Source organism: Rhinolophus sinicus, linkage group LG14 (genome assembly GCF_036562045.2).
Source record: "Rhinolophus sinicus isolate RSC01 linkage group LG14, ASM3656204v1, whole genome shotgun sequence".
NCBI classification, from domain to species: Eukaryota; Metazoa; Chordata; class Mammalia; order Chiroptera; family Rhinolophidae; genus Rhinolophus; species Rhinolophus sinicus.
The window spans coordinates 4,671,382-4,683,506 of NC_133763.1; the positions used below are offsets into that span (position 1 = coordinate 4,671,382).

General features: G+C 44.8%; 1 protein-coding gene across 3 annotated transcripts in view; it reads left to right on the forward strand.

Moving 5' to 3' along the window:
* The first annotated feature begins 3,789 nt into the window (after nt 1-3,789).
* TPD52 (tumor protein D52) overlaps nt 3,790-12,125 on the forward strand; it is a 186,332-nt gene continuing 177,996 nt past the window's right edge. For all 3 annotated transcript variants that reach the window (XM_074319265.1, XM_074319267.1, XM_074319268.1), the window contains exon 1: nt 3,790-3,945. In XM_074319265.1, the coding sequence (XP_074175366.1) occupies nt 3,927-3,945 (19 nt within the window). In that variant the 5' untranslated portion in view covers nt 3,790-3,926. The remainder of the gene's footprint in view (nt 3,946-12,125) is intronic.

Below are 12,125 nucleotides of genomic sequence, written 5' to 3' on the forward strand. Positions count from 1 at the left end.
AAGAAAAGAGACCATGGCTCTGCCTGTACTCTCCTCCCTGCCCAGCTCCCCTGGTATAATCTGATAAACACACAGAATTCAAAGTGGCTAAGAAAATACAAGGAAGATTAAGTGGTCTATGGCTTTTCTTAACATAGCCAAGATCAATGATGTGAGATCGCTTCCTGTTAATGTTTAGGGATTTACATGTCTAACATCCATTAGTATGAAGTACTGTTTCCTGCCAATACCCATTTTGATACATTTTCAAAGTTGTTTATTTCACATTCACCGTCAGTCTTTTATATAGCTGAGGGAATGCAGCTATATCAGGGAATGAGCTATTTTCTTAAGCAATTAAGTGTTAGTTACCTGACCTTAAATCAATATTTCTCCAACCTTGCTCTTGGTTTATTTGGACCTCCTAACCCTGGATTATGATAACTTTTTCAAAATTGTGGCATCATCTGCCTTCGTTGTTTGACAAATCAGAGAGCCAGAAATGCCCATAGAAACAAGTAATGTTGACAGAGCTCACAAATGAAAATACAGGAATCCGTCAAGAATTTCAGATAAACAATAGATACTTGTTTAGTAGAAGTATGCTGCAAAATATTGCTGGGGATATACTTACACTAATTATTTGTTGTTTATCTGAAATTCAAATTGAACTGGGTGTCCTGTATCTTATCCGGCAATCACAGACCCAGGCTTCTGGGGGACCCTGTGCTGGGCTCTAGAGACTGCCCACTCACACCTCTACTCTGGGTGAGGAGTCCGTGATGCCATGTGGACATGCCCACCCCGTCCTGCACCCTCTTTATAGACTGGGCACTGGCTACCTGCTAGTCCCAAATCTCCCATCTAACTGCCCAGGATATGTTTTCGGGACCTTTGGACTTTTCCCCAGGACAGCGCAATCCTAGGCTGAGGTGTGGCCAAGGGGTGGCTGATGGGAAAGCGCAGATGGAGGTGGGGAATGTGGCGAAGGTGTCCACACACAGATGCATACCAGGCCCTATGGATGGATGTGGGACAGAGCCCGAGGTGAAAGGACAGAGCCAGCCTGGAAAGCCAGGGCCTCCATGTGAACCCTTGCGTGAGGGGTGGGCCTGCAGAGAGAATCCACGATCTGCACCTTTTGTGTGTTTTCTGCTGGCTATCAGATGAAGGGGTGGGTACAATGAGGGCAGAGTGTGAAAGTTTCCACTTCTACTGTATAGCTTCTATTTCTGTCTATTCCCTTCAATATTTTCATTTGCTTCGGTTCATCTGCTTTTGGGGAAATTTCCTTGTAGACGTTTTACCAGCAGATGGGTATCTGAAAAAAGAAACTTAAGAGAAAATCCACGTCACCATTAACAAGAACAGTACCAAGTAAACCTAGTGCCTCTCTTGTGTACGGAGCCTTTTAAGGGACGGTTCAGCTAAGTGCACCCAGGTGCGGTGTGTAAGAGCTAGCCATCCTCCAGAGAGTCTCGCAGGTGCAAAAACATCAGCTCCGTTCATTTCAGAAGTAACAGCGTCCCTTGCACGTGCAATTTCTGTTTGTCAGGAAAAAATAATTAAGTAGAGGGAAGACACAAGAGAAAAGCAGGCTTTTGTGGAAATATCACATATTAGGTTGTTTATGGTGTGAACAGTGCTTATTTAAAACCTCACAGAAAAAAATATGTTAATATTTTTCTAAAGCTCAGGGCTGCACAAACTCGCCTGTGTTGAAAGCTGCCAGAAAGGGGATTTTTTAATGGCAGGTTGTATCGGTTAGGATTGCATTTGACTCTATGTAACAGGAAGCCAAATAGAGCGGCTTAAAAAACATCAGGCATTTATTTCCTCCTGTAAGAAGCAGCTCTGAGATGCCCCTGAAGACTCAGGTTCTTTCTGCCTTTCTCCATCCTTGGCTTGGCTTTCTTCCTCATGCTTACAAGATGGCTGCTGCCCTTCTAAGCAGGAAGGGGAAGGGTGAAGGACAAAATAATATTGCCAAGTCTGTCTTCTTTTTAATGATTTCTTGGAGGTTCCAACTAGCAAACTCTGCTCATATCTTACTGGTCATTAATATGTCAGAGAGCCACTCCCAGCTGCAAGGGAGGCTGAAACAGCCCGTGTTTCAGCTGGACACGTTGCTGCTCCTATGTCCTATGTGCTGCTCTTCCAGGAAGGGGTGATAGGAAAGCGTGGTATCTGGTAGGCTGGTAGCCTTCTCTGCCACAGATGTGAACAAGCATATACGTTTTTCTACAACACAGGGCATGTTTTCACTTCCAGCAAACGTAACAGTGAAATTCCAAGTTAAATAGCTACAAATAGAATGAATAATATTTCTACACAACATTTATTTTCAAGTGCAATTTATTTGTCCTCAAGTTAGTTCATAGGCTGAGATCGCCTCTCTGGAAATCCTCTCTATACAATAGATCTGCGCAGCAACTTGTAAAAAATTCTTTACATTATAGAATTTCCTGCCAATGCCAAAATTTACCTTACTGTTCCATTTAAAAAGTTTTAAAAAGCGTATTACTGACACATCTTTCTTCCCAACACTGGATTGTTAGCAGATAGGATATACATCGTTTTAAAACGCAAACTTGAAAGCTGAACTTAGAATATTTTTTAAATGCGTGGTGTCATAAAAGAGATGAAAAGGTGACCAAAATAATCCTCCACCTCCTGGAGCTCACAAGGTAGGAGGTTATAATTTAGTAGGACCTATAGCTGTAGCCCGCTGGCCTGAGACCTGAGTGCCAGGGGTCAGTGACACAAGAGAGGGGACAAGTGCAGGGGTGGGTACCAGGGACCGAAGAGGAAAAGTCTCATCTGGTGGGAGATGCAGGCCGGAGGAAGCTGCACTTTGCATAGCCTACGTGGCATGGAGTTGCTTCAGCTGACTACCTGATAACTGAAAAACACGTTAGTGAAAGCCTAGCGCACGGGAAGTACTATGCAACGCTGCTGCGTGCTGAAACCCGAGGCACCGTCTCCATGTAACACAGAAAGACGCTTGCGTCACTCAGACTCAGAGGGCTTCTGCAACTGAGGCGTCACCTTGGCACGATAAAATCAGAGTGACTTCATGAAGACTGGTAGCTGCAAAACGCACTTTGAAAGCAGGGCGCTGTGCTAACAATTAACAGTCATTCTACGGGAACTCCAGACTGTCCGTTTGAAGCCTCAAAGTACATTTTCAACAGATCCCCGTTGATCATTCTGGACTCTGGTTACTTTAATCCATTTCCCACATTTCACGTAATTCATTTCAGAGTGGTCTGTTTAATCCTGCACTCAGAAACAGCTCTTAGATGAAAAGCTTCCTAATTTGTCACCGGAAAACCCACCCTGGGCGTGAAAAGAGAGGGGTACATATTTCATGCAGGAGATTCTGCGTAATCGTGGCCTCTTCGCTTGTTTGGGACCCAGTTACTGAAGCTGTCACACGGTATTATTTCGGTAGGAGAATCTGAAGACTGTAAGGGGGGGCAAGGCTTTTCTGAATAACCTTCCTGTGTTTTCTCGTCAGCAGTACCCAAGATCGGGTGCTCTTGGAGGCAGAGAAAGGGGTCGTGGATGCCTCAGAGGACACTCGATGCAAGAAATAACTTGAGGGTGGACCGCACACGCCATCCCGATCCCCAAGCAGCCTCCGTGCTCGGTTCCACGTCCTGGCCGAGCTCCCCCTCGTCCTTCCGGCCGGTTTCCTGCGGGTGCCCCGCGGCCCGCGCTCCCGGTCCTCCCTGCTGCCCGGCTACGTGGCAGGGCGCACCGGTTGGCGGTCAGGTGGTTGGGTGGCGCCAGGGAAAGCGCCACCGCGCCCGCCGCCTCCGGGGGCGGAGACTGGGCGGGAGTGGCCAGCGGAGTCGAGGAGGAGCCCACGGCGCGCGGTCGGAGTGGGGACGGGCTTCGGGCTGCGGCGCCGCGCAGAGGACGCGAGACAGCGGGCGGGCGACATGGATCGTGGCGAGCCAGGTGAGGGCGCGGGCCCTGCGTGCCCCCCCCCCGTGGGCGCGGGCACGGGGTGGGCCGGCGCGGGTCCAGCAGGTGCACGGGGTCCCCTGGGGCGGCCGCGCCGCGCGTGACAGCTCCCGGATCCGATCGCGCTTCCTGGTGCGGCCAAGCTGGAGGGAACAGCGCGGGGGGCCGGAGCGGGTGATGACAGAGAAGGTTCTGGGAGGCAGCGACGGGGCCGGGACTGCGGATGGTGTGATGCTTTGGGTTCAGCGCTGAGGGAGTGCCGCACACTGGCTCTCAACTGGTGGAAACTGAGGCACTGGGCACGGGAGGGGGGGGTCGTTTCGTCCCTCAAGATGGGACCATGACCGCCGACCCCCTTCCAAGGAGTGAGACTTTCTGCCCTCTCAGATTAACGCGGTTAGGGTTTCGGGTGGCGTTGGAGCCCATGACGATGGTTTTGGACGCAGATATTCAACATGAGATGGATCCCCAGATTGTGGAGAGGTGTCTATGGGTTTATGTGGGGAGAAGGCAGCTTTTCATAGTAAGGGTCTTCTTTTAGCCATCAAGGTGAAACCCCACCACCCAAAACACTTAGTCTATTTACCATAACTTTGGATGCACGTGTTTCTGAAAATAGTGCGTCAAGCGCAAGTGCCCCCAAAGGAATCATTGTTTAAGAGAGATGTGGCAGGTGTAGGGTAGCGTTTTCAGATTTCAGTATTTCCCCATCCTAGAGGCCTTTGCCCATAATAACGCAGTAAGCTGTAACAGATGCGTGGCACACTTTTAAAAAGATACATAAACGCTAAAAACAAATACCAAAGATAACAAGAAGGTAAATTTTAGAAAGTGGGGATAGGAATTACGCTGTTTTGCGTCCTAACACAATAGTTTTTCTCTTTTGCTTGTCACCCTCCAGGATTTACCTTCATGCATGTGAGTTCCTATGTAAATAAAACCGTATTCCATATGTAGAATTTTGTATTTTACTTTTGAGAAGTTGTAAGATAGAATCTTTGGAGCCTTCCAACCCTTCCTTTCTCCCCACCCATCAAATTAATCTGACATGTAACATGAGCGCATATATACAATATGTAATATATATTTTACATATATGCATATGTAATACATTATATATATATGTATACACACACGCACACATATTGTCTACATTTTAAATTTCTTGAGGTTAGAAGCATGTACTTCATGTTTGCCCACGGTTGGGTACCATGGTGATTTGCACATAGTAGGCATTCAAATGTTTGCTTCAGAAAGCTCAGCACAGGTCTTATATGTGTCGTTAGGAAAAGGCCTAGGAGCCACCATGTAAGCCAGCATTACTCTGTCTGGTTTTTAATGGGGACGATGGGGGTGTCAAACATGTGAATATGCACATTTGTACGTGTCTTCCATTGTCATATTTAACAGAATGATGTTTTTAGAACAACAACTGTGTTTGGTACTTGTAAACATGGAGTCAGTCGCTGTGGTTGGCTTGGGTGAGTGGAGTGAGTCACTTTATTAGATTTTGTATTCTGCTTGGCTGGTAGGATCAGTCACTAGTACGTCTGCAATATTCCAGTTGGCTGATACACTGTGTGTGGTCTGTGTAGGCCTCGTTTTTGTGTATGTATGTCTAAGACATAGTTTGTTAATTCTTTGGCTTACAAGAGGATTCTTTTTCTGTGTCTAATTTATATATTTTTTCTCTGGTCAAGGTATTAGTTAGTCATGGTAGGCCTTGTTCTTAATGGCTAGTCCTCGAGGGCAAGGGAAATCCATCCTCTTCAAGTGGAGAGTCTGGAGCCTGGCTTTGGAATGAAAGATGAGTGACCTGCCAGGGGCAGGTCACCGGGCTCCCTGTACAGCTGTGCTGGGTGACAACCATGTGGCATTGCCTTACATGTCTGGGTCCATCGGCCTGTCTTTTTTGCCGTTTCATCTTTATGTTCCCATGGCGTATAGTAGGTGCTCAGAAATGTCTGTGGACGGCCTACCATGGAAGAGGAAAGTGCCCAGGAGTAACTTCCAGCTGTAGGAACCGCTGATGACCCTCCAAGCTGCCCTCTTGCTTCCCACTTCCTCCTGCTCTTCTTTCCCCTGCGTTTTAAAGAAGCAGAACTCCAGGGTGAGGCGGAGAAAGTTGCTCACCAGGCTTTGCTGGGCTTAGAGTGTAAGTTTCATGTGAGGTTTTTGAATGAGTGGGATGGATGGCTCAGCGTCCAGGGAATCCATGAGACGCCGGGCTTAAAGTGAAGAAGGAATCTGGGATTGTGCAGAGCATGTTCACTAGCAAACAATGCTGGCTGCAATAAGGTTTGTAAAATGCTGTGCTTCTCTCTTAAATTGTGATTTCTGCACAGTTTTTAAAGCCAAATCAGGACATTTTAGGATTTGTTTAATTTACTTTTTATTTAATGTGAATGGAGTTGCTTGCATTTGTCTGTCCCTTAAACAAGACTCTAGATGCAAAACTATATGCCCTACCTCTTGTCTTAAATGCATTTCTCTCTTTGAAAATGTCTCCTTACACCTTCCTCCTCATAGGAAGTTCTCAAAACGTATTTATTTAACAGAGCTATAAAGTTGGAAAGGAACAGTTTTCCTTGTGATTTCAATGACATATTGTAATACTCTTCAGTATGAGACTCAGATTCTGCTCTCTTCCCCAACTTCTCCTATACCCACACTTTGTACACAATACTCTGCTTATATCGAGAGCTCAGTCGGTGTCACGTGATTTAAAATATACTTTAAGCTGCTGGTGCCTCTCAAAAGTTTCAGTGTGTTAAGCCCCGCACAGCACGTTTAACGTGTGTGGTATTCCTACTCTGACAGTGCTGTGTGCCATGCTAATTAGGGCATATGCTGTGTGAAAAACCTCCTGAGTACCTTTGATGGGGCTGAATAAATATTTATACTTGAGAATTCTCCTATGTTAGTAGTAACCTGTAGTTTAGCACCATTTTATTGAAGTGACAGTCAGCTAGCTACTAAGCATTTTATCTCTGTTTGAATTTTAAAAAAAGACAACAACAAACACCAAAACTTTATTTTAAGGGGAAGAGGGAACGCTGCTGGGGCCAAAACACTGGGGAGAGGGGAAAGCTGTAAGGAACAGTGACATAATGATCTATCACTGTGATTTCAGCATTGTAACCATGCTGTAGAAATAACAAAAATGTGACGTGTCATTTATTTAAAAGTAAAACAAATGTAGAGATGGCTGGATAACAATTTTAAGGGTCTGCTCACAAATCTCTGTGTGTGACCCAGCCAGGTTTTCGGTGTCTTTGGTCAGAGTCTCACTTTCCATATGGTGCCGGTGTGATGTCTCTGTTAGCTTACATTCACTTCCTGCATTTATTTTTATGCGGCAGCCTGCCTAGTCCCAAGGGGAAAGCTGAGTGGTAGGAGGGGTTGTGTTTAGCGAGATCTCAGAACAGAATAATCCATGCACATAGCTAAACAAATACACTCACAGTGCAAAACAAAAAAGAACACCCAAGTGCATGCAATTAGGTCACTAACAAAAGCAAAACAAAACAAAAAAATGAAAAGAAAAAAGAAAGAAAAGAAAGAACACTCAAATCCCCTGAACTTCAGTGCTACTCTTCCTTTTGTTTCAGGCTAAGATGGTTATATCTTCCTTTGGGGGTTAATTATTTCTGTTTGAATTGTTAACTATTGTAAAATCTGTCTCCTGAGACTCTCCCAAATTTTATTTAAACCGTCTGAGCACCAGCTGTACAGAATCCATAATCTTAGCAGTGTATTTTTATTAGAAAATGTCAATCAAGGAAGCTAAAAAAATGTTTGAGTTAAAAGTACTTTCTGGTAGCTGAGAGTAGTTGTTTGTTTTTAGAGAAACCAGGAAATATAGATGGAGAAAAATAAAATAAAATCATTTATAATCCTACTCTACAAAAATTAAATCACTATTAGCATATCGGTTTATACCCATCCTTATGTCTAAATTTTTCAACAAGTCACAAAATAATCTCTTATTGAATATTTCATTTTATAACTTGCCTTAAAAGAAGATACAGTATGTTTTTAAAACACACTTCTCTAATGTTGCTTTGACTAGTGTGACCAGGTAATTAATGCTCATGACGCAATTCAAAATGACTGAAAGGTTGCAAAATGTAAATCTCTCTGCCAGTCCTGTCTCCTGGGCTATATCTCACGGGTAGTAGTGCCACCATTGTTCCCAGGGTTGTATCTCTCCATCCAGAGAGAGTCTATGTATGTACTCTACCTATACTTATATTTAAATATATACAAGATTGGACAATTAAGTTTGTGAACTTGCACGGTGGAAGTTTGTGAACTCAATTGTCCGATCTTGTATTATGTATTTATATACATATATTTGCGAGGATATATTATACAAATTGGCACAAATTGGTTAGCACCTGACTTCCTGCACTTAAATACAGTGTCTACGTCAGAGGTCATTCAACATGTTTATATAATACAGTATTGTTGCTTCATTTTTAATGGCTGTTTGTAGACGTCTATTTGTAGATGTACCATGTTACTGAAAGGGAACAAAGTTTTGCTACCCCAAAATATACCTTTTGGGTTATTGATTTTAAGCTGGTTATTAAGAATCAAAAGACTCAGAAAGAAACTTTGACCTTCCCCTGTTACCTGCCTAAAAGAAATCAGATGGAAAAACCTGCTTAAAGGAAGAGAGCATCAGCTTAGCTTCATAATATAAAATGTGTCAGACAGGAAGAAATCTAGCAAAGCCTGTTTGTTGACCTTCCTTCTGAGTCCCACTGTTTCTGGGTGGCCCAGCAAGAATTTGTTTCGCACATGCTTGCTCTTTCATGTCTACCCATGAATTGCCTACTTTGCCTTTGAAATCCCAGACCCCTGCCCCCTTCTCCTTGGTCCAAAAAGGTACACATAAGCCTCAACTGTCCAATGCGTCTTCGGGTCTCGGTGTTAGGGCACCCCTGCATGTACACTGTAATGAGCTAGGGACATCGTCTCCTGTTAATCTGCCTCCTGTTAATTTGATTAGTACCCCAGCCAGAAGAACTTAGAAGGTGGGAGGAAAAAAAAAAATTTGTGTGTGTGCCCCCCCCATTATGTCCCATAATGGGTGATATTTAACTTGTTCCCTGTTGATGGGCATTTAGGTTTCCCCTAATAATTTTGCCATTAAAACAAAGCTGCAGCAAATAAATCTGTATCCAAGCCATTTGACAAATGTGCCAGTCTGTCTGCAGGAGGCGTTCTTAGAAGAATGCGACTGTTGTGTTCCAACAGTGCTGTGTCCTATCCCCTGGAAATGGCACCAATTATACCCCACCGGCAGGTGTGAGCCTCTGCCTCCCCTGGCCTGTGGCAGGGTGTTGTCACACTTTTTCATCTTTGCTTAGGTCCTAGGGGAACAAGGGCTTCCCGGTGTGTTTCAGTATACATTTTTCTTAATATGAAGGCGGTTGTGCTTCTTTTGATATGTTGAAGATCTGTATTTCATTTTCTGTGATTGCCTGTTCATATACTTTGCCAATTTCTGTGGCAAAGAAATTGTGTTGTCAATTTCTCCTTGATCTATAGAATGCGGCCTTCCATCCACGATAGGAATTGCTAGGTTGTTGTTCCTTTTTTTGACTTTATGGTCATTTTTTCCCAAGCAGAACTTCTAATTGATGGGTTTTTATTTTTAGCTCCTAGCTTTTGAATCATTCCTAGAAATGCCCTCCTCACTTTTGAGTGTATGTTTCTATGGTTTTATTTTTTACATGCAAATCTTTCATCCGTCTAGAGTTTATTTTGATAAAAAGTGTGAGGTATGAATTTTAACCACTGTCCCCTCAGTTGGCTACTCAGTCAATTTCCCAACACCATTCATTGACTACTAGATATTTCCTCTACTGATTTGAAATACTACTGTTGTCACATACTAAATTCTTATGTGCTTTTCTTTCCCATTGATCTATCTGTTCATTCCCATCAACTAACCTCTTTAAATGACTGTAGCTTCATAATATGTAAAAATGTCTAGCAGAGTTATATCCAGTCTCCCTTTTCCTTTCAAAACTACTGTTCAAAAGAGCAGTAGGCTATGGCAGCAGCTTTGGGAGGGAGCAGTAAGAAGTGTGTCTACGCCTGAAAATGGCCGATTGTCTGTCCTTGTGCGTCAGAAATACTTACAAATGTTTAGGGCAAAGAATGTCGGACGTGAAGTTGCATCTGGGTTCAGAGTTCAGCTGCATCATTTTCTGGTTCTGAGACATTGGAAAAGTCGGTCAACCTCTTTGAGGCTGGTAATACCTCAACTATCTGTGGAAATGAAGGGATAATCTGTGACTAGCACTGGTGTTCCGTTAATACTGACTGTGAAACTGAGGGTTAGATATTCCGGTAAAATGCTAACTCAGGGGCTTCCAGTTCAAATGAAACACTTCCCTCGGAGATAAGTAGGATATGATGCCTGCCCTCAAGCTCCCAGGCGGGGCTGGAGAAACAAGCATGCATCCAACTAGGCCACGATGAACTGTGACGGAGGAGGAAGTGAGCTGTTCTGCCTGAGTCATCAGAAAAGCGTTTGCAATGTGGATGACCTTTGAACTTTGACATGAAGGCTAAGTAGGAATGTTTCAAAGTGGTAAGAGAAAGAAGGGTGAGGAAGGGAGTTGGGGGGTCTGATTTGGGGGGGTCTGATGATAAAGAAGATTAGAGAAAGGCTTTCAGATTGCATGGAAAAGGAACTGGGATAGGAGTGATGAAAAGAAGAGCAGAGAGGGAGGGAGACGCTGAGTTTAGTTTGGGGCATGTCTGGTTATCCAGGGATGCATAACAAAACACCCCAAAACCTGGTGGTTTAACAACAAGAGCATGTATTCTGGTCACCGATCTGTACTGTGGGCAGGGCTCCATGGGGACGGCTGGTTTCTGCTCCATTCAGCATCAACTGGGGCAACTTGAAGCATCAAGCTAGAAGTCGTTATACCTGGAAGATGCAAACAGCTGGAGCCTCAGGTACCGGTTGGTCCTACTGCGTGGTCCCAGCCAAAACAACCTGGCTCTGTTTGTTGATGGCTCTTTGCTTGCCTGTGTTGAGTATTGTGTTTTGCTGGCCATGCTGCTGACCCAACAGCATGCTGCCTTAGGATGTTAGCCCAGGGCTCCCCAGGTGTGAGACCCAAGAGGTAGAGGGGTGGGTGGGCAGAGAGAGCTGTGTGGCTTTTTATGATGTGGCCTCCAAGTCACCTGGCTTCGTCACTTCGTCCTCATTCTGTTGGTTAGAAATGTGTCACAAAGTCCAGCCCATATTCAAGGAGAGGGGAATTAGACCTCACTTTTGGTGGGAAGAGTGTCCACGAGTGTGTGCACATGGTTTAAACCCGCCACCAGGTGTGGGCCGTCCATGTGGCTGGAGTGAACCACGCATCTCAGGGAGGGGCTGGGCAGGATAGCTCGGTTTGGGAGACCTCAGCCTGTGTGGTGTTTGCAGCTGTTAACTTGCTGAGACAGCCTAGGAAAAACAGTAGAGAATTGAGCATGGAATGTGGACATTTCAGGGCAGGGCGGGGAAGGTACAAGTTCAGAAATGAGGGCTTGACTCTCAGAGGCTGTGGAGAGGCCAAGCCAATTGAGGGAAAAGCAGGTATTGGCTTAGGTGATGAGGACCAATCGTGGGTAAAGCTCTGTGGATTGGGGTGTGGGTGCCAACGGGTGGAGGGAAGATCCTGTGTGTTCGTGGTTCGGGGCCTGTGGGAATGGTAAAGGGAGGCAATGCAAGAGGCCAGACTGCTCTTTCCAGAAGCCAAGTGGTGCTTCGAAGGGACATTGGGTTAAATGATAGAGATTTGCTTGCCTGTGTTTGACATTTGTGTGTGTTCATAAAATGAGAGAAGAAAGCAGAGGCAGGGGAGAGTAATGGGATTTAATATTCCCGTCGTGTATGTCACCGGTTTTAGTGAAGATACTTTCAGTGCAAAATGTATTTTAATAGGCATTGCTAGAGCTTGACCTTCAAGGAACTCAAGTCTATAAGCGATAATTCACTTCAGTGTGTAAGAGCCTTGCAGATAATAAGTACTTGTTAAGTGTTAGTGGAGCGGAAGTACGAAGCCTTCCCTGGGTGCTGTGAGAAGCATTTGAGTCCAGAGGTGACCACATTCGAGCCAATCACAGTAACGCTATGGTTTTTTTCCCCCCTAAAGTGG